This window comes from Folsomia candida, unplaced genomic scaffold (assembly GCF_002217175.1).
Source record: "Folsomia candida strain VU population unplaced genomic scaffold, ASM221717v1 Fcan01_Sc032, whole genome shotgun sequence".
NCBI lineage: Eukaryota > Metazoa > Arthropoda > Collembola > Entomobryomorpha > Isotomidae > Folsomia > Folsomia candida.
Genome location: NW_019091224.1, coordinates 310,024 through 337,980, shown reverse-complemented (window position 1 = coordinate 337,980; position 27,957 = coordinate 310,024). Strand labels below are relative to the sequence as shown.

Here is a 27,957-nt window from a genome sequence, read left to right as displayed (position 1 = left end):
ATCATAACCATAATCATAATCATAATCATAACGATATTCATAATCATAACCATAATCATAATCATAATCATAACCATAATCATAACCATAACCATAATCATAACCATAATCATAATCATAATCATAACCATAACCATAACCATAACATAATCATAATCATAATCATAACCATAATCATAACCATAATCATAATCATAATCATAACCATAACCATAATCATAATCATAACCATAATCATAATCATAATCATAATCATAACCATAACCATAATCATAATCATAATCATAATCATAATCATAACCATAATCATAATCATAACCATAACCATAATCATAATCATAATCATAACCATAATCATAACCATAACCATAACTACCACCATAATCATAACCATAATCATAATCATAATCATAATCATAACCATAATCATAACCATAATCATAATCATAATCATAACGATATTCATAATCATAATCATAACCATAATCATAATCATAATCATAACCATAATCATAACCATAACCATAATCATAACCATAATCATAATCATAATCATAACCATAACCATAACCATAACCATAATCATAACCATAACCATAATCATAGTCATAATCATAATCATAATCATAACCATAATCATAACCATAACCATAACCATAATCATAACCATAATCATAATCATAATCATAACCATAACCATAACCATAACCATAATCATAACCATAACCATAATCATAATCATAATCATAATCGAAAATCGACTCGTGTTCTGATTGGCGGATACAGAAACCCAGCAGCCAATCAGAACGCAGGAATGTCACGGAAAATTTCACGGGACGGACTTTCGAAATTATAATATAGATGATACGGTACTTAATATTTTTGTGGCCTCCTTTAACTGCAATAAGGGCTTGAATTATTTTGATAATTGACTTCACCAGGCCTTTAATGCATAGCAAAATGAATCCCAGAAAATCATAAAGTTTGTCCCCTTCAACAAAAAGATCAATTAAGTCCCACCAAACTAATAGTTCTGTTTAGTGCCAGACATTAAAGAAAGAAAAAGTTTGAAGAACGTATATACAGGTCTTTTTCTCAACTGACTTGGCTCTCTTGATTTCTATATTTGAATTTTTAAATCATTTATACACTGGATACCTCCGCTTCCATAGAATTTGGTGGTTTGACAACAAACTGAATTTTGTGCTTGGATGTCACAAACTCTAACTATCTATTAATTTATTGATAAATAATCCTGTTTTATAAATAATCTCACTTTTGTCAGATATTATTCTGCAATTTTACCAATGCAATTTATGTACATAGGTTTACTGGGTAATGAACATAAAATGAAGTGATTCAACCCATAGTCGTATGACGTAGGAATCTTGCCCACTAATTGCCTTATTTAAACTCATGCACGTTTTAGTTGTCATGTTGACAAAATTAAAGAAAACAAGTTTCTCAGAAAATACACCTTCTTCAGACACACTTTCAAGTCGAATACATGTGTAAGCACAAACCTACATATTCACTTTTCCAAGAAATGCAACACGTTTGCCTTTCCAAGTAAACCATTAAATGCCTTTTCCAACAAAAAAAATTTACTATATTAAGAAGTTCCTTCTAAATTCAATCTTCACTTGTTTGTCTGCAGCCTTCTCGGGTAAATAAACTAAAACTGCCACCATCACCATCCAGTCACACCTCAGGTTTGGAAATTATCTAAAAATTTTATATTTTAATTTTTAACACCTTCCACAATATTACAGAGAGTTTAATATTCACCACAATGGTCCGCATATCAGTCATTGGTCTTTTCTTCGTCTACTTTTTTATCGGGAAGGCTTCCGGGGCGTGCGAATGGTTTCCGGGAGAAGAAGTTGTGAATTGCGAGGAAGGAGGGGATGGACGGCTTGCTTTCCAAAGTGATGGAAACCTCGTCATTTATGACGGTAAGGGAACATCCATTTGGGCCTCAGACACTAGACCCTGCGGCCGGCGTGCAATTTTTCAAAAGGATGGAAATCTCGTTGTCTTCAATAGAGGTGGAAAAATCGTCTACTCCACCGCAACTACAGGATTGGGGAACCGGATGACATTCTCTCAAGGAAAGTTGACCATTTACGACACGGCGTATCAAACTGCCTGGACAAGTAGTGATTTTTGGAGAAAGAAGGGATGTTGTGATGCCAATTATCTCAGCGATGTTCAAGAATGCACGGGAGGAGGTCCAGTTGGCAGAAAGTAAATAAATTAGATCGGCTAATTTTAACAAAGAGATCTTACTTAGGTAGTGTCAATATAATAAACATAATGCAAAATAGCTATCAATATGACCCAACAAACAAATTTATTTATCTACAGTAGTAGAGGTGGGGGGTAATTCCTCCCCCATTTTGGGGGTAGTGCACGGACCACGTCGTAGAAGAGCATGACGAGACGTTAGACTGGGAAATTGAGAGAGTCGTGCATATACGATGTTACGGCTATACTCGCCTGGATATAGTATATCCCAGGCCATATAGCTATAACTAATAATGTGCCGAAATAATTGATGAGGTAATTGGAACGACTGCAAGGAAATAATTCCCTATTTCCCGTAATAAAAATATTAACCAATTCAACAATTTTCTGATCCATTGACCAAATCAAGAAAACAATAAAAATCGTTTATGTATCATCCACACACAAACCAAAACCAAAAAATATTATTCACACCAGCCTCACCACAACTTAATAACTTAAAATAAATATGCTCCAACCTCTAACGGACCTTCATCTTGGAAACCATTCCCATTCCCAACACTATTACCCATTCATAGAATTTTATCATAAATATGTATGTGTCATGAGGTGCATATTCAAACAATTATTACAGGTCGTCTTTATCCCGCGGCTTTTTAAAATGCAATTTTATTAACACATAAATCTCAACCAGGGTAAATTTATTCCTCACCCATCAATTTCCCACCTTCACATGCCCAACGCCTTCTTCACATTAATTCTCCCAAACCCATACGCATTATTGGGATAGTTTGACGACGTATTTCTCCCACAGCCTAAATCGTTTGACGAGACGTTTGGACGATCCGCCGTCTTACTAAGGGCGGACAAAACATTGTCATACGTCCAGCCCGGGTTAACCGCCTTCATCAAGGCAATCGCTCCCACCACATGGGGCGTGGCCATACTCGTCCCTGACTTGGACGTGTAGCTTGTCGGGCTTGAAATTCCCGCCGACACGATGTTCCCTCCAGGCGCGGATATTTCCGGTTTAATCGCACCCGTCGGAGAAGGACCCCTGCTGCTGAAGTAGGACATCTGATCGTCCGAGTCCGTGGATCCGACCGAGATCAAGTTTGGCTGGTCTCCCGGCGATCCCGCCGTTCGACAATCCGACCCAGCATTACCATTCGCAAATACGGGAATTATACCAGCGGCTCGCCAACTCTTGACGACATCATTATAAAATGTCTGACCCCCTCCGCCCCCCCAACTATTACAGCAGACCGTCGGCCTCTGTTGGAGGACCCATTGCCCACACGATTTCAGCCAGGACTCACTCCCCGACCCGCTATTATCCAGGCCACGGCATGCTATCCATTTCGCGTCGGGGGCCACGCCTATCCCGTTACTGCGTCCGACCATGGTTCCTAAAGTGGAAAATATTTATTTATGCCCGCCATAATCCCCGCTATCTATAATCTACCAATCGTATGAGTCCCATGACCCTGTCTATCGTCCGGCGCAGTTTTCCCGTAAATTGGATCGTACCATTTTCCCCCATAATTGTCCCGAATAGATTCATGTTCCTTGTACGCTCCCGTGTCTATGCTCGCCACAACGGATCCCGCCCCTTTACTCCTCGACCAGACGGATGGCGCCTGAATTTTTGTTACACCCCATTGTGTCCCGGATTGTCGGGCAAAACGGTTCACATCGTTAATCTTACTCATCCTGACCTTGACGGGCTCTCGAAGGGTGAAAACTCCCGGAAGTGCGGCTAGGGATTGTACCGCGTTCAAGTCCACGTCCTTCATGGCGATATCGTTAGAAATCCAGAAGGGGGTGGACGATATCCCCAAACCGGATATGGCCGAGAGGAAGGGAGCTTGCGAGACGGATGTGGCTTCTTTAAAGAGGGTCGTCATCATGTTCACTTTCGCCATCCCGGATAACAACGAGAGGGCCGGATTGCTCATCACGTTTTCAAAGATGGATGGAAGCTCCAGAATGGCGTCGGATTTGTTCCCATTTTGCACCTTGGAGAGCAGGCTGGGTGAAATTGTCCCACCGTGGGCGGTTAAAAGTTGGGATAAAAGTAGAAAGTTTAGTTTCCACATGTCTAATAAATATTTCTTGAATTCTGGCAGAGTGGATGAATTTGGGTTAATGAACGATGTAACGGGTTTATAAGGGAGATTCCCGGCCCAGTAATTATGTTTGAACAGGTGCGAAATGTTTTTTTTCTGTTAATTGCACATTTCCAAGTATATTGTGACACACATTTGTGCAGAAGTTTTTTTTTGCTCGGTTCACTTCACATTTACTTATTCCTATATGTACGTTTTTGCAGTAACAACGTATTTACATAGTTAACTTGCGGTTTTTGTAAACTGTCGTCATCCCAAAGTAATGAGTCATTACTCATGACTCAAATAATTTCCACAAGAGTAATTTAGAGGACATGGAACTGTTCAAACTGCCTTTGCGACAGGTGTTATTGAATAAATTAACCTATTCTTGTGAATAATTACTATTTCTACTAAAACTTTATTAAAATAGTGCCATATATCACAAACATAATTTGTGTCATGGGCTGGCCGACGTGTGTAAACGATTAGATATTCCTCGTGGAAAACAAATGTTTCCATGCATCCATTTTCACTGTTAAATCCAAAACTAAGCATTTCCTTTCCAACGAACTCAACGACGCGACAGTATTATTACTCGAGATAGAGTTAACCACTCCAAACCCTTCTATTTAATTGTTACAATTACTTTCGAAAAGAAAGCATCATAATGATTTAAATCCAGTCGACACGATTCGTCTCCTAAGGTACAAGGTCTTATTCATGGTAAAAAAGAAATTCGTGATGAAACCATCACAAATTATATGACGCATATTCGAAATTTTCCTTCTTGTTCATGACTGTCATAATTTAAAGACGGTTCTTAACAATTAATTAGGATAATGCTTGACATTAAAATTAAATTTTAAATAACCTGTTCCCCTTGTTTCAGCAGGGGATATGCGTACATAATGGTACGTAATCATTTTGCCGGTATACGGAAGTCTTCCATTGTAAGGATAATACTCGGATTTGAATGCGACCGCCATCGTTCCATAAAACATAAATTGACAAAACTTACATATCGTCGCACTAATTCTAAAAAGAGATAAGTGCACTCAATGCTTAATTTTAAAAAGAGGTAAGTGCCTCAGTCTTTAATTTTAAAAAGAGGTAAGTGCAGTCGATGTCTAATTTTAAAAAGAGGTAGGTGCACAACAAAAATTCTAAAAAGAGATAATTGCAATTCCAAAATTATTTATTTATAAAAAATCGTACTGCAGTAGGAAATATGAATATTTTAGCCCTACAAGGCTAGTGCTATCAAAATATTCCAAATTTAAAAACCACATCCTCAGTGGACGTGGTTCTAAACTCACAAATTAAGCTAAATTAAACCCTAACGTGCAGCATATCATTTTTATAAGCCTGATTAGGCGAACCTTACAGAATATTCTAAGTTTAAAAACCACACCTTCAGGGGGTGTTGATGTACTAACAAAACTAATTGTACTTAATTAACCAACTTTTAGTAAAAATGAGAATACAAATTATTATGTTTGTACATTGCGCGCAATGTACAAACATAACAAATTTGCTAAAAACTACATACAATGGCTACACGCAATTGCGTGTAATTTTTAATAGTCGTGTAATTTTTTGGAATTGTTCATAGCTAATTTTATGTTCAAGACGAACCTAGAATTGGATCAGTTTTTTGTGATCAAGCAAAATAAACACAATAGAAAATGCATATGAAATATATAGCTAAAGAAGAAATCCAAGTTCAATTATATTCCTAGGTTTTTTCTTAGGTTGATTCAAAAATTTAGAAATATGACACCTGGTTACCACATTCATTGTGTCAATGATGACTAATGATTGGACGAAGCATAATTGAGTCTTTGATCTTTTATATCGGAGTTTACTACATTTTTGTATTTTAAATAGTGAACGTTTGACAAAGTGCCAAAATAAGATTTACGAGACATTTAGACTGTCATGGCTATATCTTGATAGTCGTCATTCAAATGAACCTTCACCAATTGTCCGTTACACCGTTGGCAGAAGCAAGGGTTGCGCAATTGTTGATCGGACCCACTCAGCGAAGAAACTGGTTTCAGTGTAAACTCCGGGATATCCTGCCCAGGCACAACCGCGCCCCCACGAAACAATTCCACAAAGGGCCTTGTCCGCGCCGCACATAAGGGGGCCGCCAGAATCTGAAATACGAAAATTCAAATCTCACACCCAGAAATCATCGAACAAAATAATATTTTTCGAAAGTATCGCTAAGGATGAAGAAATGAAGGTTTTGATAACCAACCTAAGTCTAATTAACAAATGAACTGCTGCGCTCAAAATTATTTGAATTTGTACTTACCAGCCTGACAAGAGTCCTTTCCCTCCTCACCTAAATATAATAAATTGTCACTGACACATCACAAGATCTTAAACAGAGATCGACGTCGAAAATTTTTCGACGTCGCCCTCTAATCTTAACTCAAAACACAACTATGTATTTCACCATTACCGTAACAAACCATACTTTCCGAAATTTGCCCAGGATAAGAGGCTAGACACGACGCTTCCGAAACTAAGGGAACATCCACTTTCATCAGGACGTCTGGAGCGCTACCCCCGCTGGACAAATCCCCCCAGCCAGCCACGGTAGCAACGGCTAGAAAAATTATATAGATTCACTTATTTGTAAGGACGACCATCTGAGATTATTCAAACCGTACCGGTTGGGACAAAGTTAAGCTGCGGGATCACCACGGGTTGGACAAACTCATTGAATACGAATGGGGGGTCCACCTTGAGTAGGGAAATGTCATTGGAAAATCGGAGGGGTCTGAAAGTAAAGAAATTTCCAGTAACTTTTTAAAAATCTCCCTTAAGTGGGACTTCATATTTACGCAGGATATTTTAATCTTGTAATGGATGTAGTTAATGGATGTCTTCCAAACCATGTTCTCAGATGTTGACCAAATTAGTGTTAAGCATAATTAAACTTATTTTCGTTTGAAACTAATTTTCTGAAAATCTGAGAGCATACGCTAAGAGACGTCCCTTCTTCAACGAACCTCCCATAGCCTGGATGGTTTACGATCGTCGCAACTTGTCTCAGTTGTTCGCTACCTTCTCCAAAAGTTAGGTTGTGTTCCCCCGCAACTAACGAGTACATGGACGCACCCCCAGGATTTTGCATGCAATGAGCCGCCGTCACGACCCAGTTAGGCGAAACGATGGATCCGCCACAATAGTGGATGCTCTCCGTCCGGTAGAGTCGTATGTCTACGATGAAGGGAAATTCGTTGCGGTCCGCCTCCACACCTCCAACGATCAAGCGAGGGCCAGGGATATCGAGGTCGGATGGCTTAGGCATCCCTAAAAAGTAACCAATGAGTTACTTGTAACTCATAAAATCGGTAAGCCTTTTTAAATAATTTTACAAACGTTTACAAAATAAAGAAACGCGAAATTTTAATAAAGTTTACGAATTTTGCAATGTTTCCTAGGATAATTAAAAAATAATCCTTACCCGAGGCCACCGCTATACACCCAACCATCATGACGATCAAAACCTTCATTTTTAATGTTCGATGTTTTTTTCACCGCTTCCACTACTTAGACCGGACGAGGGACAGATATGGGTGAAGAGTGATATTTTCTGAGAGAAATCAGTCCGCTTTTATACCTTATCTCCCTCATACGTATCTAGTCACCGATACATATTTAACACACGGATCATAAATTGTTACTGATAAATTGAGCAACGGTCTTTCCTACGGTGACGAATAAGTAAATCCTTCCCGAAGGAGAAATCCCATACAAAATAAAATTCCCAAAATATGAGGTGAGGAAATAAAGGTGGATACGCATGCGTACTCTAATTAGCAATTCATCATCTGAACAAGGTCAGGATAATGCAGGCCCCAAACTGAACGGTCAACGTACGTTACGCTTGGAAACTTTATGCTGATTGTGGATAAGTGGATTGGGTATTATCGTCTGGAGAGGTTCAGAATAGTGGAGCTCCAAAGTTAAGGAATTGAAAACCTTGGGAAGTTTTGTGCTGATTATGGATTAGGTATTGCCGAGTTATGTGAAATTACCCAGCGAAGATGAGCACGACGAGGGTGGCTTATCCGTATATATTTCATACCCTTCTTGAGTCCGTCTGATAAGGTACGAATGAGATAAGCACGGAACGTTGGTAGAATTTAGCCCACCTGTATCCGCAAATATGATGAAGTAAAATGAATGACACAAAATTTCCAATTTGTCTGTATGTTAATACTGATCATAATAATCAAGTCTTGAGCTGGACTTGTCCTGAGGCGTCGTTGTACACTCTGCCCTCGGGACTAGCCCGAGTTCCGCCACCTTTCTCGATTTTCTCGATAACGCCTTCATGACGATGATCCCCAGCCCACGACGACGAAAGGCGTCCTCCGTGTGCAGAATCTGCAGCAGTCCGACCGGCGAGTGGACAAGGGCAGACTCGCCATCTGGAGTGACCCCAGTGGATTCCAGGTTGCGAATTGTTGCGGATAAATGGCCCCTCGAATGGGGGAGTGTCCAGTCGTAATTTTTCAAAGTTTGCTCGACATCCTCATCGATTTGTCGGATAGCGGAAACGCTCATCGTATTAATTTCATTGTTGCGGATGTCCTGATATGTATATTCTGTGATTAAATTATTAATCCATTGTCAATCAAATAGCTAAGCATTAATACTCACTTATGGGTACAATGAAGAGGTATGAGAAGGATATGTCTCAGATTTTAACTGGGCTAAATTTTAAAATGTATTTACAGAAGTAATTAGTCAATATTTTTATATTTTCCGGAGTCCGTGTATGTTCGCCCTGAGTAGAATTTTTAAATACCCTTCCGGCTCAAATTAGTATTTTTCTACTATTTTACTTTTTGGATTTTAGCCCCATTTCGAAACTGGAAAAATTTCTGAATTTCACCATTGTATTAACCATTTGGGAGTAAAAGCAGCTTGAAAGATTAAAATTTAGGTTGGATATTTATTTTACAATTTCTCCATAGGCGAAAATACGAAAAGTGCAAAAGAATGGCTGTGATTATTTCTAAGCATGAACAATTTAAAATTTGACTGGTGGTTTTAATCCAAGGATAACCACCTTGCACTTCTGTATTTAATAACAATGTTCAGCACCTGGTAAATAAATAAAAAACTTAAGAGAAACTTAGGATCAGCTACACTCTAAATAATTTTAGCACAAATCGTCATCCAGGGTGATACTCTAAGTAGTTCTCAATTTTTGGATAATGATTAAGGACACGTGTTGTCACTAAATAAGGGAAATGCGTCAAACCGTCATATACCAAATAGACGTGACACCGTTATTTAAAAAAGTTAACATTTTGTATCTGATTAAAAAATTTTGTATATGAAAGTATTGAATTTGTTAATATCGACTTAACCCTTTAAGATGTGTGATTCACTTGAAGAAATTGCATTAGTTTGGGCACATTATAAGTATGTTGTGATTATGGTGTGGGAGGAATTTAGCAGTTTTAGTAAAACTCGAGAAAACTGAAAAATTCAAAATTTAACATTGCATTATATTGGGAAATATCCAATTTTTCGGCAAGAACATGTTCAAATTTAACGTTTGGTTGGCATAGGAGAAATCCCTCAAAATTGCAGGAAATTTTATATTTTGATGAGAAAATGGTGAAAATCGATGACCCTCGGGAAACGACACTTGTCCTCCTCCCGCACCATGACCAAGGTTTCTCAGGACGACTTTTGTCTTCCTACCGAATTAAAGCATTTACAAGAAAACGACAATTGTCTTCGTTACGAATTAAAGTGTTAACGTCTGTATGATTTAATTTTCTCAGGGACAAAAACGTCTCCTTAATCATTACCCAAACATTTGGCAATGCCAAGTTCGAGGACAGACTTTGAATGGAAGAAGGTCGTGAAGTTAACTCAAATTAAGTTTTACGCATAATTCATATTCCATTGGGTACACAATTTGTAGTAAATTTGTCACTCGTCTGACTCTGGTTCACTCAGAAAGGTCAAAATCAAGGTTACCCAAAGGCGAAAAAAGTAGATTTATCCATTCATCACTTGCATCATCATATTCTGCCCACAACATCAGACTGCCAGCTACATATTCATGATGCTATTTGCATACATACCTGCGTTCCACATAGTTCATATACAACGTAATGTATGCATATTATCAAATTCCGTGCAACAAAGGACCTTTAAATACACAAGTAGTTATTTCGGTTTATGTGAACGAAATGGTATGCAAATGTTGTACAACATAATGCTTACGTATTCTATTTACATACTGACAAAAAGCAAATAAAGCTTGGATGTACATACATACTTATAAGTGGAGGTCTGCATGTCTCCTCGGATACGTTCGATCAAGTATATACTTATGTATTTAGACGTCCAAGCAGATTAAATTCATAGCACTCAGATTCCTCAATTTACTAATATTTCAGGTCCCGTTCGAATCAACTGTTTTGCATCCTATCGACTTAAAAAGGGCACGTTCGTTCCACTAAACTTGTAAATGAAATTATGTAAGGTTAGTTTCGTTAGTACTTTTCGGAATTATTTTTCTGAATTATGAAGTACTCAAGTGTGGATGAACCGATAAATACACATGTGCGTACAATAATTTCGTGTTAAATAAATGTGTATACACATTGAGAGTTTACATTCGTTTTAATGAGCACAAAAATAAAAATGTTCACCAGTCTCTAGTACATTTCCCAAGCATAATGCAAACGCGTTCAATTCACTTGTCAATCAATCAACTCATTCATCTTCAAGTTCCATCTTCAACTTGAAGACTTCAAGTTCCACAATGGGGACGCAAACCTTGTTCAACTCGAATTGTTTTTTAACCACCTTGTTTTCAAAGACCAACTTCTTAGGGCCCATATTCAGTTAGTAACTTTCTTATCTATGTAAAATTCAGGAATTTATGGGCGCCTCCAGTTCTCCACAACGCTCCCTAATGCTCCACCACGCTTCCTAGTGCTCCACCACGCTCCCTAACGCAATACATGTGTGTTTGCACTAGCTGGTAATTACAATTATGTATTTATTACCGCTAAATTATTTAATGAAAAGTTTACTCGGGAGTAACGAGTTATTACAAGGGCAATAAGCAATCATTCAATATGCGGAGTACATATATTACTACCGGATTTTTAGGAGTTTCTGTATGTATCATGTTTAAACTATCATGATAAGACGGTTCAATGTACATAAGAAAATTTGTTGATTAATTCTATCGTGTGATTATACACCATTTCGTTGGCATTGCTCGCGTAAACAAAGTCAATGTGGGAAAAGGTTTTACTAGGGATGGTATAGGAATTTACAACATTTGGCAAAACCTTCAACAATCTTTCGTACCCTTGTGCATTGGCAAAAACGTCATTTTGCGCGAGAACCAGGGCGGTAGGGGCTCTCACATTTCGCACATTGTATAAAGGTGGAGTTGATGTTCCGTATAACCTAAGATTTTGCCAGGCCCCATAATCATAATAACTTAAGCGATCATTCTTCATAAATTGGTTGAGTTGGACGAGCATCTTGAGGGATGTGGGGGTCATCAAGTGTCCCAAAATGCTGGGAGTTTGTTCCTAAATTAATTGAGAATTAATTAGTCAAAAATTTGAAAGATATACGCGCCATAAAAACGTGATGTTACTAGCGGTCGCAATTTGGCTTGTTTATTTGGTTTACTTTCAATGAGCTCAGTTTCGAAGAATATGCAGAAAAAAATTATTCAAAATGAAAATTAAGCAATGATTGTTTCATCGTAGAAGTTAAGATATACAAATTATTAAAAATTTAAGAAATTTCAAAATTTCAAAAAGGAAAATTAAAAATGGAAAATTTTAAAATTGTATCTTCATCGAAGCAAAGAAAACAATAAACAAAAATAAACAAAAATAAACAATTGAAACCTGTCCTATTTACTTACCTTGCTAATTTGTTCCGGTCCAAATCCCATAATTAGGAACAACATTTGCCTACACACTCCTAGAATGTCGAGATTTGGGTTGCAAATTCTGAGCAGGATTTGATTCAACATGAACCCAATTCCTTGCGGAGGAAGGGGAAACCCACCAATAAGTTTTTGCAATATTTGTAAGGGACGATTCCAAACGAGAGCGAAAAGACGATTGGATTCTGCATAAGTTGCAAAAAATACAGAGGCCGCGTAGGAAATGTGAATCCCTATTTTCTCATTGTATTCTGGCTGATTTGCGAGGGCCATGAAGAATTGCGTGTTTCCCAGGGAGTACCCAACAAAGTGGAGTTTTGGCATTTTTGTTACGTCGAGGATGTAATCGATCGAGTTGGGCATGTCATAATTTGCAGTTTCGTCAAAACTAGGGAGTAAAAGAGGGTGAAATAAGTTTGTAATTTGTGAATTTGAAAACATACCTGTTCAAATTCATTCATTGAGCAGGAAATGAATAATTCATTAAAATAGTGAATTATTCATTAAATGTATGAATAACGAATGAATAATTCCTCATTTCAGAATGAATTATTTGTCAATGCTTAATACATGTTGTTGAGAAAACCCAGTCAAACTACCCGTTCGAAAGTTTCCTCTCAAAAATGCAACGCGCCGAATTATGAAGATTACGACTTTTCTTTCTACTAAAGACTTTAAATTTATGATTCTCTTCAACAAATCAAAGCTCGAGCTAGTAAAGACAATTACGATTACTAACGACTTTATTTAATCAGAGATCAATTAATTATTGGATCAGAAATTTAAGTACGACTACCTATGACCAACTCAGACCAAGACTTGTTAGCGAATAATAAAAAACACACTCTCTCCAGAGAAAAGATGATGCAACTCCAGGTTAAGTGGTAAACTCAAAAACTAGGGGCATTATACTACAAAGATATCATCCAAGTAACTACATATTTAGAAATTCTATAAATGTGGTGAACAAAGAATGAATGGATAAAACATCAATATGAATGAATAATCAATGATTAATGAAAATAGAATTTTCAATGAATGAATTTTGAATGGAGAATGTTTTTTAAACTGGTATGTAAATGAATTACCTAAAATCCCAAAATTTTGTTTGATGATGAGTCAAATTTACGTGGCGATTTGCATAAATTTTTCCCCTTGTATTGCCGAGCCATACGTCATATCCTGTTTTAAAATAATTGATAAAATATTAACTATTTTTCCAATCGTGATACATAACTCACAATGAGAAGGTATTGAGTGTAACACTCAGATCTTGTTGGGACTACATAATTTTAATCTGAAACAAAAACATTATTGGTTTTTCGAATTGGCGGTAAAGTTTGCACCAATTTGAAAATTTGAAATTTTGGTTGACAAAAATTTTAAATTTTTCATTTTTAAAAATTCAAATTTCTCCACGCGCTAAATTATTATTTTTTTATTTTTTATTATTTTTAGTGTATTTTTTGTGCGCACTGTGAAAAGAATAAAGTGGGGGTCAGCTTTGAACAAATTGAAATTAGTCCCATGAGGATCGGAGTGTTAGACTTCATTATTTCACATTGTAATTATAATTGTTTCCTAATTAATTTTATTTTTGCCATTTACCCGCATTCGCCAATAAATGGGAGACAATTGTCCTCGTCTAAATTAATTAACCAGTCCGACGAGCTCATGGCGCCACCGTGCATGACATACACGGGAAATTTATTATAGCGTCGGTTAAAACTGTTTGACCTTTTTCCGTACGGAATTCTATAAGTTATTAAAATATAGCCGTCTTGAGTCACAATATCGTGGGTCTCGGCAGGATAGCCGCGTCTCGTGATCAGCTCGAGCTACAAAATAAGCATAGAAAATTGGTAAGTAATTTATAACAATTTGGCAAATTTACATTAATAATTAATTAATTGCCGTAATTTTTACACATTTTGAATTTTTCGTTAGTTTCCTTTAATATTGGGCGTACTCACGTATATACGACGATATTCGCATATCCCGTAAATTGGGATGCTTGTTCGCACATTTACCCACCAGTTAATATTTCGCAAAACCCATCCTATCCATCACGAAGGATCATGGAAACTAAATAACTTAAAATGGGCTAACACAACCTATGAATATGCGCAATAAGGTAGTGCAAATCTCCTCGAGACACAAATTGCTTGATGTTTGCAAATTTGCTTAATGATAAATACGTAAGATTTTGTCATGAGTATGTATCCTCGATATGTAATGTATAACTGTTTTGAAAAATTTGCATCAGTGATTAATTGATATAACATTTGCACATTTTGAATTATATGGTATTAATTTCTATTACATTTATTTTCCATTTTTACAACTGTTTCAAATTAAAAATCCATTTAATCACTTACAGTTGACAAGTCTGCGGGGAGATTATAGGTCATGCGCACATTATCACTTTTTGATATGTGTTCCTGCTCCTGAATGAGATTTTCTTGACGTAAAATTTTGTACAAGTTGTTCACCATGCTGGGCTGGATATAAGGGAAAATATAAACTAAAATGAGTAGAAATTGCACTGATATTGAGTTTGAACAGAGCTTCATTGAATCTACTAAATTTCTCAGATGTTTGTGAACAGATTGAATACTAATTTGGTAACCAGACAAGTGCACACATGTCGACAAAATATTAAACTAATGAAGAAAACCGGAAGGAAGGATTCACTAATGTAATGTGCAATGATTGTCGGTATGCTTTATTGGGGGGCGACCATAAACTACGTCACGTAAAAATCACGATTTCTAGACCCCAAGATATCGCGATTGGAACCTTACTCCACTCTTTCGTGTCACATAATTTATGAACGTCCCCTAACTTTCCTTTGTTGTGGACCATTAGTAATTTGACATGGGGATCGTATATGTCCCTTCACAGGGTGAGTGAGGTACACGTACCTTGAATCTGAGATGTATTCAGACCATATTATGTACATAAGTAAATATGTGTATAAGACTTGTGAAATGCAACGCGATCTAGAAAACCTGTTTTTTTTGTGGATGAAATCATTTATGTATTCTGTTTGTGGTCAGATTTCTCCTTTTGTAGGAATATAATGTCATTTTAAAATATTCGTAACTCAGCAGAGACACTAATATGAACTTAATCTCGAAAAAACATAGATGTGGATAATCATATTTATGTATGTGGGTAATTATATTTAAGTACATAAAACGAAATATTTTTTAGACATATGTAGTTATAACGTACCTAAGAGTTGTTTATTATAAATTGTCACTTGTGGAAGAACATGGTTGTTGTACTGTGAACTTGTTAGACAAAAGAAATGAAGCATCATCAAATAAAAACAAACAGAATGAGCAGTTCAGGTGGGGTCCTGGATAATTTATTTCACGCAAAAATCACCATTTTCTATTTCGTCTGTGTTACCTGGGAATGATAAGTATTACTGGAAGCTGAGACCCCCAGCCTATAGTGCAAAAGCGTACTAAAGCCTTTAGCCTTTAGTACGTGTATGTACGTGTGTTGTGATTTACATATTCACCCCGTCCTCTCACTCATGTACAATTTATTTATAATGACGATGATGATGAATTTGGTACAGGAAACGTTAGCAGGAGATTAAGGCCGCATGAAAATAACCTGGTGCAAATTGGCTGAATTTTATGCATGTGTCACCGCTTATTCTGCGACAACCACTGTATTTATGTTCATGAGAAAATTGGTGAATTTAGGAAAATACTTGATTTGATGATTAATATGCGTACGTAATTATGTGTGCTGCAATTATGCTAATTATTTCGCGGAACACGACTTGGTTAAGTTTAAAGGTTATAACGACAATAACATTTATTAACAAAGCTAACTTCTAATGCACAATCGTACTATGCATGCATGCACTGCTACTACAATTAGTATGTTTATTATTTGGAGGCAAAAGGATACAATTTATTATTTGCAATCTCACGTTCTCTAAGTTGAGGCAAACTGAGAATTGCAAAACTGGCTGGTGCAGAACAGCGCAGTTCCATACAAAAAAAATTCTTAGTAGTATTGGCGTCAGGCCTGTGGCCGTATTTATTACGAGCGGTCGGACCGAATAGGAATGGGCAATTTTACAGCAATTCGTACAAAGTCTCCCGCTTAGTCAACAATTAGATTTACAAAAGTTGGGAAGAAACTGCATTCTTTTCTATGTACATACATGTATATATACCTAATTTATTGCATACCTGTACGGCCAACTAATATCATGCAAATTACTAATATTTGCATATCTGTATTTTACAACTTACGGTTTACATATAGTTGAGAAACAAAGGAAAAATTGGAGCTAAAAAATGACATTCTCATGGCCCGTGACTGAAAGCCTGAGTTGAGTTGAGTACAAGGAATTCTCTTCTTTGTATCATTACCCCAGACAAACATACTCATCGTCGTTGAAGCTTCCAAAGGAGCTAAGTCGGTTTTAGCCTCACGGAATTTTAAATATAGAAGTAATGCATCTAGTCCATGTATAAAAATCTGCGAGGCTCAAACCGACTTAGCTCCTTTGGAAGCTTCAACGACGTCATGTTACGTTAGCGCTTTCATTTTCATGCAACGACTCTGCGAGTTGTGTTGGTTGGAGTTTTACCTCTATACCAATACATACACAGTTACATATGCATTTTTCTCCAGTTTTTCGCTAAACTTAATTTGCATACAGAATCTAATAATTCTATAGGTCATGTTTCATGTTCTTAGGTCATGTTTCAAAACACTGCCTCCCTTGGACAATCACAGTCGCTAGTAAGACGCTCTGAGGATGTAAATTTGATAACATGCGACTTAAGTAATCAATTACAGATTTATTTAGAATCTTTAAAAAAAATCAAGAAACAGGATATCAATACAAAGAATGAAATAAAAGAGACAACAAACATCTTCATTTCCTGGAAAGTGTTGGTACAATTGGAATTCTTCATTTATTTTCCTCTCGCTAAAGCGTGGGCAGCGAAATGAGCAGCTTTGGCAGCTTGGACCTAATCGTGGTTTAAATTGATGTATTTATAAATGATGCACATTGGGATATAGAAAATTAATTAAATACTTCAGGAGTATCTTGTGGAACGAAAGGCTGGGATCCACCAATGTTCCACAAGGGGTCCTGGTGAACAGCGCCAGCATTCCAGAGTGGATTATTTCCAAAAAGGTATTGTGGGGATCGTTTCCCTCTGGAACGAGCTTCGGCGTGGGCAGCGAAATGTGCGGCTTTGGCGGTTTGAACCTAGTTGGGAATAATTAAAAATCATGATGAACATGAACTTGCACGCACGGATATTGACGGGTAGTCTTAAAAGGAAGTATTTTCCCGAAGGGTGCGAACTGATCAAACTCTAGTGTTAGTAAGTTTGACATTTCCATTCGTGGTCTAAAAGTCACTATTTTTCAGCTTAATCTCTAGTTTAGTTGTGTCAGCGTTATTGGTGGTCCTCTTGGCATTTTGCATTGAAGTTTCATGGTAAATATTGATAAAATGCATCAATTTAACTAATTGACTTAGCATTGTTAGTTATATTATTTTACCCCAAACATTAAGTAAAACCCAGTAAAACCCAAAAACCTAGTAAAACCTCGAGGTAGTGGTTTTCGAGGTAAACCCCAGGGTTTTTCCTAACCCTGTAGGTAGGTTTTATTAATTCAAGTTTGATGCGACCTCAGCCCTTACAATCATACATAATAATTCTTAACCATATTCTTACTATTTTTACAGAAAAAATAAAAACGTCTAAAAAAATGTGTCTAATTTAGTCAGTCCATATAATGAGTCTCTCGTACTTCGTTCGCTTGTGTTAAGTAGTAATAAATATGTTTTAGTTTAGTTTCATTCATATCTACATCAAATTTTACAAAATCTTTCCTGGTTGTTGGCAAACAATTATTAAATTTACTATTCATGATGTTACGTATTAAACTATAATTTGGGCACTCACATATAAAATAGTATAAATCTTCAATGTCTGAGTTACATAGATTACACATTGTATTTCCATCATTCTTGTAAATTATATTAACTATTGTACCCTATTTTATTATTATCAAATAACTTTCATCTTAAAAATTTTGCTATTTTATGACCTTGTTTATTAGATATAGTCATTAAATTTGAATCTGTTTAGGGGATTTTTAATAGTATTTCTACAGTATTTCTATTTCTGTACTTGTAATAATGTCCAGTAATGCTTAACGAAATACTGGAACAAAAATTATCTATTAAAATTAGTATTAACTACATACTGGTTCGGGTGCTAAATCCGATGAAATTTTAAAACGTAAATTTAGCCGGTTAAAATGCATGTTTCGGGTGTCCTGCACCTGATTTTTATGCACATTTTTGTCCTAATTTGAACATAATCGAGATTTAGATGGTTATCATTAATTTCTTTGCTGGCTAAATTAGAGATTTATATAAATGCGGAATACTTATTCTCGTGGAACTAATTGTCACCATATTCGTTCTACTTGAATAATAATAATAAGTAAGAAAAATATTTTGCACATATATAGAGAATTGCAAATAAATTGTATTCCAATTTACAAAAATAAACTCATAAAAAAAACATGGCTGAATATTCAAGTCCCCATTTCCCACACGACATGCGTAAATCAAATATTTCTTGGTAGCTCACCCAAGTTTTTTAAAAATGAGTTTATTCCCTGAGAAAGGAAGGTTCGTAAATTATGTCAAGCGAGGGGGGGAGGGGGGGGTCTAAGGCTCAAATGATATCGTGCATATGTAACACATGTTAAAGAAGGGGAGGGAGTGGGGTCTAGAAAATAACGATTTTTGCGTAACATAATTTATGGATGGCCCCTAAATTGGACCTGCATACCTCCGGTGTGTCCTGTGGAACCCAGTGTGGGGCAGAAGATGCTGATCTAACAGCCCACAAGGGATCCTGGTGAACAGATCCAGCATTCCAGAGTGGATTATTTCCGAAAAGGAATTGGGCCTGCGAGGCGCCCACGATCATTAAGAGAATCTACAAAAAATGATTTTAATACGACCAAATTATTTGAAGTCTCACCATGCCCCAGTTATGTTATGAGTATTTAATCGAAATTAACTTACAACTGCCTTCATTGTGTTGTCCTGTGATGGATGGAATAAAACAAATGTCTCTCTGGATTAATTATGGGTGGCTTTTATACTGGACGTGACGCCATGGGATTATTTAATATAAAAATTGATTGCTTTAAGGGATTGAGGAAAAGTAATGACTGTCATTGTTTAACTGAACCCATGGCAATTCCTGGGTTAAAAAATGATCCAGTTTTTGTGCAGCGATTGGCATTTGCAGTGAGGATGGGAATAATAAAGATGCGTTGTGGAGATGCCCATTGATAGAATAACTAAAGTAGGTATGTATGTAGCAGGGTTTCTCCTGTTAAATAACACCTGCACGAAATTAGTGCACGAAAATGTTTTTAATAAAAACCATCAAAAATCCGGAAAAGTGCATGAAAATGCACGAAACTCATTTGCGGTAAAATAATATTGAAATAATCCAATTTTTCCAAGTATTTTATTAAGTCGTTGTGCTATTGTTTGATATCTTCTTCATCGCTATAGCATTTTAGTGCAAAACAATTTTTCATTTTTTAATACGGAAAATGAACCAAAGTTTTGAAAGTGAATGAAAAATACTTACATACTCACATTTTGGAGGGTAAGAAAATATAAAATTTCTTTAAACTATGAAATTCTCTGCATAAATTGGATTTCAGTTAGTTTTTTTGCACTTTTATGCATTTTCGTACATTTTTATGCGTTTTTATGCACCTTGCATGCATAAAAATAATTTCCTGCGCACAAAAAGAAACACTGATCTGTAGTATGTAGAACATCAGCCTGTCTTTGTTCCTACCTACACTACACGACACGTTTAGCTATTAGTTCAGGTATGCAAATTAGGCGAGTCATGCCAAGAAGGAAGATTGAGACTACACCCTCCTGCTCCTGGAGTGAGAAAAGTAATGGATTTTTTGTGATAATGAGTAGTGAACTGCCTTTGGGAAGAATTTACTTAATGGATTTCGTCCCCATTGATAATAATATGTAGAACATCATTCAATTTACATACGTAGTTAGACAAGAATTTCATTAGTCTCCTATTACAAATTTTGCCAAGTTGCCATTTACAAGATTACTATGCATGATTTTATTTACTCATCCACCACGAAGATAGCCGTTATTGAATGAGAGTAAAAAAATTTAAAAAAAATTTGTATTGAGGTGATAGGCAACGAAGGATTACATAGAGTGATGAAAAGCTGGGTATTTAGATAAACTATTTTTGGAATTATTTATGTATATAAAATTAAAATATATATAAGCAGTGTTGGATCATATTCATAGATACAAAGACTGTTAGAAAAGATAAAAAGATGGGTATTTACGTACATAGATAAAATATTTTTGGAATTAATTATATAAATAAATTAATTATGTAAATAGTGTTGGATAATATTCATTGATTGTAAATTATCGAGGGTATTGATATATGCATTAAGTTTGATTGATATGCCCCAGTCTCCAAGAACAAATTGAATACTAGTAAATATAATATTTCCTCTGGAAAACTATGCCAGGTTAATTAAATCTTAGAAATTTAATTAGTTGTTACCAAATGTAGTTATGAATTCAATTTCGCACTCAAGAGAATTTTAGTTGAGAATCATAGTCTCAATGAGGTTAGCACTGATCGTTATAACAGATATTGGAAAATTACTAAACGAGAATAATATGTTTACCACCAACTTTCTTTTTACAATATGATTATTTATTAACAAATTTTATGCTCATACTTAATTTTTAATGCGTACTTCAACCAGAAAAAAAATATATTTTAAAATCGTCGAAATAATTATAGAATTTTATATATTTCCAAAATATTGAATCCATATTTATGAAGGAATAAAGTAAAAACAGGAATTTTCAGGAATTTTTGCGCAATTTTGTATACATTTGACGCTCACAATTTTAATCGTTAAGATTGATAGAATTTACATATTTAAAAAAAGGTTAAAAATTTAAATTAAATTTTAATTTTAAATTACTTTAAATTTTAAATTTAAATTTAAAAAATTGAATGATTAAAAAAGCAAAGTTAAACCTAATCCGGTCGGCCCGGTAGGTGTGGAAAAACAAAATAAAAATGCATTGGGAGGATTCACGTCAACTTCGTAATTAGCGTAAATTTACGACATTTACGAAGATTCCACCATGGAACGCTTAACACGAATGACGAGTGTGGTAATAAAGTGCGGAACTCTTATTTTTTGCGAATCCACCGTTAAACAACTAACCAGGGATAATTCTGAGGTGCCGGTTGTGTCCCACGCACCATACTTTTAAGATTGAAGGATTCCTTCATATTTCCGTGTAATACTTATATTTGGCACCGAGTCGTAGAAAAGTAGGAAATATCCATGGTTACACGGCGGAATCTTTGTAATTGTTGTAAATTTATGCTATTTACGAAGTTGACGTGAACACCCCCAATGTATTTGTAATTTATTTTGCATACCTGCGGGGCCGACCGGTCTTATCCTTGAAATCGCGATCACATTGATAGCTCCCGAGAATAATTGAGTTAGTCTTTTAACAAACTTTTATTCCTAAAATTTTGTTTTTGCTTTTTGATCCTTGAATATATTTTTTTTCAAATACGTAAATTTTGAGTATAAAATGTATACAAAATTACGCAAAAACCTCTAATAATTCATGTTTTTACTCCGTTCCTTCATAAATATTGATAAAATATTTCGGAAACATTTTTCATGTATAAAATTATATAAATATTTCGACGATTTTGATATAGAATATATTTTGTTCTGGTTGAAGTGCGCATTATTAATTAGCTATGAGCATACAATTTGTTAACAAAGAATCATTTTGTAAAAAAATTGGTGAAAAACACATTATTCTCGTTTTATAATTTTCCAAGATCTCATGTAACGATCACTGCTAACGGGATGACCTCATTGAGACCATAATTAAATTCTCTTGAGTACCATATTGAATTCATAACTATACTTTGTAGCAACCAATTCTGATTGTTGATCGTAAAATGACCCGCCTGATCAGTATTTTTCGAAATTTTGAAATATAAAGTGTAGAAAGTTTCGTGGATTTTAAAGTTTTATAAATAATTTCAGATTTGATGTAGAAATGTGACAATCTTGATGTAGCAATCCTTCATGAAATATAAAAGTTTGCATTGCACCATCTGCTAGTATGTACACTCTTAGAAACTTGGTAATAAAAAAACCAGCGGAGTAGATATATGACTCCACCGTGACGGAATTAAAAATTTACACCATGTTCGGTATAGATTTAGTAATAAAATAACACTTTTTGGTAATAATTTTAACCCTAATTTGTGTTACTTTTTTTACCATATAGTATTGTTTTAATACCAAATCATTACTATCGCGGTAGAGTCATATATGCACTCCGCGCAGTAATGATTCATTAAAATTTTGTTTAGAGTGTACATATTTATGTACATGTTGGACTGCGCAACCAGATATGATACACAAACCATCACAATTTACTAGAATGTGACTGAACTGCATTGAGTGGTGTATTTGGTACAGATGTATGAAGATCTTGCTACCTGTCTGTGCCGGTGTATCCTCGCTGTTGAGACTCCACTTTTTCCGTTCCACTTCACGCACCAGTTTACAAAATATGATATGCAGCAGGGCATATTAATTATCGTGCTGCTGAAGATACCAATTATTTCCATACTGGAGCAGAAAAGCAACATGCCAAGATTTTGAAGGTGGGTATATAATATGCAGAGGTGAGCTGGATATCCATTTTTTGAATAATGCATGGCCCGATCCAATCCTCATTTTTTTCGGGGGATCGGGTTTGGAATCCAAACCGACCATATCCAAACTTTGGATATGGTCGGTTTGGATATAATTTCATCCACGCAACGCTTATATCGGAGTACAATTTTAAGGAATCCGATACACTAACCGGCCCATTCCTTTATTGGCATGACACACACACACAAGCGATACATATCCAGCTCCAATAAAATTTACTCTAACATAGTATGATTTATTCAGCCAGCAGTTTATTTCTGCTGATTATATTTACAAATAAGTTCAACTACATTTGCATGCTGAATGCTTTTTAACGAGTTGATCTGATCTGAATTTTTTTGAATAAATGACATTTGGATGGAGCGGATCCGAAATTTTTTGACCCAATTGGATTTGGATCGATTGGATCTCAATTTTTCTGGGTGAATCGGATTTTGATGGATCGGATCTAACAAAATGACGATCCAGCTCACCTCTAGTACATACATAAATTGATATCTGTTTCCATCTAACTAACTCGAATTGCTTCCAACCATGTCCATCCGGTCAGCCTGAAAAGTTGGTTGCTGAATATAACTAAGCTCATTCTTTGCCAAACCTCTTCTGGCGACGGACAATTTATTTGATTCCAATGTCGGTTACAGAACCGGAAGAAGTAAGAATTCCCACGGCCTGGGGTCACGTGTCTGCGAAATGTTGGGGAAATCCGAGAAATTTCCCTATACTAGGAATTCACGGCTGGATGGATAACGCAGGTGTGGATAATTTTTTATGATAAAATAAGTTATCCATGTGTAATAAAGTATTCAAATAACCAGGGACGTTCGACCGTCTCGTTCCCCTGTTGTCGAGAAGGTTTTACTTCGTAGCCATAGAAATACCGGGTCACGGCCGCTCTTCCAACCTCCCACCTGGCATCCCTTATCATTTCGGGGATGGAATAATCACCTTGAGAAAAATTGTGACGCAATATTTCAAATGGGGGAGATTTTCCATCCTTGGGCATAGCATGGGGGGTGGGTGGGGCTCCCTGTTTGCCTCACTGTACCCCGACCAAATTGATAAGCTGGTAATGCTGGATGTCATAAAACCCTTCAGCAATGAGGAAGGAATCACACCCAGGAATATGATGCAGTCGATTGAATATTTGATTTCCTTGGAGGAAAAGCAGAAGCAGAAATGCAGTCGGACTTATTCATACGAGGAAGCCGTGCAGCAATTAATTTCCGCTACGGATGGGAGGTGAGTGGGTGGGTGGGTGATAAGTACGGACTTATTTTTGGAATTATGTGAATTTTTTTTATTAGTTTATCCGTGACCGCGGCAAAATCCCTGATGCCACGGGGGACAATTAAAGTTGGCGAAAACAAGGTATCCTTCCGCGCCGATGCACGACTGCAGGTTACACCATTATACCAATTCAGCCATGCCGTCGCACTAAATATTTTGAAAGGGATGCGCTGCCATTTGCTGATTATTCGGGCGAAAGATGCTCCACCGTATGAGGTGAGCAAGGAAGAATTCAGAGCAATGATGGATAATTATAGGGAGAGGTGTGCATCTTTTGAATATGTGGAGGTGGAGGGGAATCATTACGTTCATCTAAATGAACCTCATTCAGTTGCGGGATTAATAAATAAGTTTCTACTGGCAGAAAATGAAAAATAATGTGGGTAGGTGTCTACATCTAATTTAGTTGGAATAAAGTTTTAATGGATTTTGTATAAGGATGAATTGTTTTCGTTCAATAATTGATATATCAAACTGAATAAAAGTACAGTTTTCGTACTGAAGTTAAACTTATGTCCAGATTTATGCATTTTTTCTAAGAAATTAATCTTCTGTAGACGTTCGTTTTATAATGTGTAAAATTAACCCTTTAACCTGTATGATTCACGATAAGAAAATGAATTAATTCGGGGACGCTAAAAATTTTCTGTGGTCATGGCGTGGGGGGAGAAATTCAGTAGTTTTTATAAAACTCTGAAAACTGAATAATCTAAAATTTAACATTCCGTTATACTGGGAAACATCTGACTTCCGGTAAGAAAATGTTCAAATTTATCATGGTGTTGGCATTGGGGAAATGCCTCAAAATTGCAACAAATTTTAGTTCGCGGAGAGAAAATGGTGAAAATTAACGACCTCCCAGAAACGACAATTGTCTTCCTTCCGCGCCATGATGACGATTTTTCAGGACGACTTTTGTCTTACTCCCGAATTATGCAATTTCTTATAAAACTAGTATTGTCTTGGTTACATGTTAAAGGGTTAAATGAAATCCTAGTTGGGAGATATTTTGCATATGTGAATTTTGTCAAGAGGTTTTATGGAATGATGGCGGTCGCATTCAAATCCGAGTATTATCCTTGGATTGCCAAAATGATTATGTATGCATATCCCCTCAAACAAGGGGGAGAGGGTATTTAAAATTTAATTTTAATGTCAACCATTATCCTAATTAAATGTTAAGAACGGTCTTTAAATTATGATAATCACGAAGAAGGATAATTTCTAATATGCGTAATATAATTTGTGATGGTTTCTTCATGAATTTCTTTCTGAGAATGAATGATACTTGGTACCCGAGGAGACAAATCGATTATGATGCTTTTTTTTCGAAAGTAATTGTGACAATTAAATAGGAGATTTTGGAGTGGTTAACTCCATCTCAAGCTTATCTACATTGATGACAGAAAATAATACTGTCGCTTCGTTGAAGTTCGTTGCAAAAAAAATGCTTAGTTTTGGATTTAACATTGATGTTTTCCACGAGGAATATCCAATCTTTTACACACGTCGGCCAGTCCATGACAAAAATTTGTATGTGAGATGTGAAACTACTTTTAGTAGAAAGTTTTAGTAGAAATGGTAATTATTTATAAGAATACGTTAATTAATAACACCTGTCGAAGAGGAAGTTTGAACAGTTCCATTTCCTCTAAATTACTTTTGTGGAAATTATTTGAGTCATTCCGTTGGGATAACGACAGTTTGTAAAAACCGCAAGTTCAGTATGTAAATACGTTGTTACTGTAAAAACGTACATATAGGAATAATTAATTGTGAAGTGAACCGAGCAAAAAAAACTTCTGCACAAATGTGTGTCACAATATACTTGGAAATGTGCAATTAACGGAAAAACATTTCACTTCATTTTACATTTTGAGTAAAACCAATGAAAACAACAGAAGCCTATATCAATGTTGGTCAAGTGCGGTAAAGAAATTAAATCCGAATAAAAACTAGAAAATAAATACTTTTACAAAAAAAGAATTCCTAGGTTCGGTTCGAGTAAATCTTAATATTTTATCGTACACATTTTTCAGAATTGGCATTGGCACAAGTATAAGATATAAAATGAAATTTGCAATATCTTCAGATGCTTTTGATTGAATCGCTAGCAGTTCATATCCATTTTACATTATTTGCACTCGTCTGATATTGGTTGGGTAGAGGGAGTAATTATACAATCTAGCAAGAAAACATGAAAACAGCAAAAATTAGCAAATTTTTGAACTGCAATTTTCTGCTATGTAATGTTAAAATTTTAAATTGCAAGGAAGTTGTTCTAATTTAAGTTTTACTTTAATTCTGTCATGATATCCCTGCAAATTATAAGGATTTTGGCAATTAATTAGTAAATTTCAATTTACACAGATTAATTATGATTTCGAGCTTATGCATCAAGACTCATCCAACAACTTCCTTCGCCTCTGGCCATGAGCAGGTCCTAAAATTGTTCAAAAAGCAAGACCGAAATTTCAAAATCTCCAGGATTACAGAAATTCATTTTAGAACGCGCAGGTGAGCCTCAAGTCTTGAAATTGCTAATTAAATTATTGCAACAATTTTACTAACATAAAACTTTCCAAATTATTAGGAAATCGGGACGTCAATATTGCTGTTTTGCTCTGTCTTTTGTCCCTCATCCCCCCAAAGGAAAAGGAAAGGGGAGCCGCTCCAAAACTGATGACGCCAAGGACCTCTTATTATCTTATTTTAAGGTAAAAATTAAAATCACACATATTTTAAATTTATTAGTATATTATTTATGCTACAGACCGGCCCTCCACTCCAGTCAATCCTAGACACTTGGAAAATCGATAAAAGGTCAGCCGAATCTGGTTTGCCTGCGAGATACGACGAAGGACTTGAATTCTTTCTTCATAATTTGTGATCGTCGCATCCTGCGTTAAACACCACTCAAGCCATTGACACACTTTTCAAAGCCCACTACGTCTTTGCAACCGAGTACGACAAGAGCTTATCTGGAATTTGGAAGTTTATCCAGGTCTACGTGTATAAATTGGACGTGAAGACAACGTCACTTCCAAGAAAAGTGAAGCAAGTTTATACACAATTAGGAAGTGTATTTGATCAAGATGTTTAAGTGCCATGAGTGCTTCAAATATGTTGATACAATTTTAGCAATTAGGGATCATTATAAGTATGTCCATATTTACGGCCACGTGAATTTTAACAGTATTATTTGTCCAAGTGAATCTTGTAATACGATGATTAGTACCTGGAGCGGTCTATGGCGTCATATGTAAGAGTTTCATAACAATTCGAATGGTTTAGACATAATTAAAGACTGCAATGTCAAATTTACTCCTACACATCACGAAATTAGTCCCACGTTTACAAATTTTGAGCAGACTGGAGTAAGAGATATCGATCGATTTAGGAGTTGAATTATTTACTGATTTGCTTCATAATTTTTGTTCCTCCTTATTAGCAAATGGAGTGAATAAC

General features: G+C 35.9%; 5 protein-coding genes and 1 non-coding gene across 6 annotated transcripts; 2 read left to right on the top strand and 4 right to left on the bottom strand.

Moving 5' to 3' along the window:
* Positions 1-726: 726 nt before the first annotated feature.
* On the top strand, positions 727-2,334 carry LOC110860463. The gene is made up of 2 exons (XR_004837312.1): positions 727-1,712; positions 1,773-2,334. It is a non-coding gene; the product is annotated as an uncharacterized LOC110860463 (transcript).
* Positions 2,335-2,887: 553 nt separating this feature from the next.
* On the bottom strand, positions 2,888-4,372 carry LOC110860444 (bacillopeptidase F). The gene is made up of 2 exons (XM_022109481.2): positions 3,713-4,372; positions 2,888-3,656 (listed from the first exon to the last, which is right to left on the bottom strand). The coding sequence occupies exons 1-2, from the start codon at positions 4,344-4,346 to the stop codon at positions 2,977-2,979; spliced, it is 1,314 nt and encodes a 437-aa protein (XP_021965173.1). The 5' UTR covers positions 4,347-4,372; the 3' UTR covers positions 2,888-2,976.
* Positions 4,373-6,289: 1,917 nt separating this feature from the next.
* Positions 6,290-7,888, bottom strand: LOC110860394 (trypsin-1). Its single transcript, XM_022109426.2, has 6 exons — positions 7,840-7,888; positions 7,382-7,685; positions 7,040-7,149; positions 6,829-6,975; positions 6,679-6,708; positions 6,290-6,517 (listed from the first exon to the last, which is right to left on the bottom strand). The coding sequence occupies exons 1-6, from the start codon at positions 7,886-7,888 to the stop codon at positions 6,348-6,350; spliced, it is 810 nt and encodes a 269-aa protein (XP_021965118.1). The 3' UTR covers positions 6,290-6,347.
* A 3,123-nt stretch (positions 7,889-11,011) lies between these two features.
* Positions 11,012-14,968, bottom strand: LOC110860393 (gastric triacylglycerol lipase). Its single transcript, XM_035860320.1, is given in 6 exon segments — positions 11,012-11,959; positions 12,304-12,715; positions 13,416-13,509; positions 13,936-13,960; positions 13,962-14,165; positions 14,706-14,968. Coding segments are annotated over 6 exon segments (1,242 nt in total). The 5' UTR covers positions 14,823-14,968; the 3' UTR covers positions 11,012-11,569.
* A 2,177-nt stretch (positions 14,969-17,145) lies between these two features.
* On the bottom strand, positions 17,146-19,557 carry LOC110860456 (cuticle protein 2). Its single transcript, XM_022109501.2, has 4 exons — positions 19,430-19,557; positions 19,191-19,340; positions 17,408-17,584; positions 17,146-17,339 (listed from the first exon to the last, which is right to left on the bottom strand). The coding sequence occupies exons 1-4, from the start codon at positions 19,439-19,441 to the stop codon at positions 17,283-17,285; spliced, it is 396 nt and encodes a 131-aa protein (XP_021965193.1). The 5' UTR covers positions 19,442-19,557; the 3' UTR covers positions 17,146-17,282.
* A 4,206-nt stretch (positions 19,558-23,763) lies between these two features.
* On the top strand, positions 23,764-25,002 carry LOC110860392 (serine hydrolase-like protein). The gene is made up of 3 exons (XM_035860354.1): positions 23,764-23,954; positions 24,018-24,441; positions 24,507-25,002. Exons 1-3 carry the CDS (start codon positions 23,831-23,833, stop codon positions 24,865-24,867), a joined length of 909 nt encoding a protein of 302 aa, XP_035716247.1. The 5' UTR covers positions 23,764-23,830; the 3' UTR covers positions 24,868-25,002.
* The last annotated feature ends 2,955 nt before the right edge of the window (positions 25,003-27,957 follow it).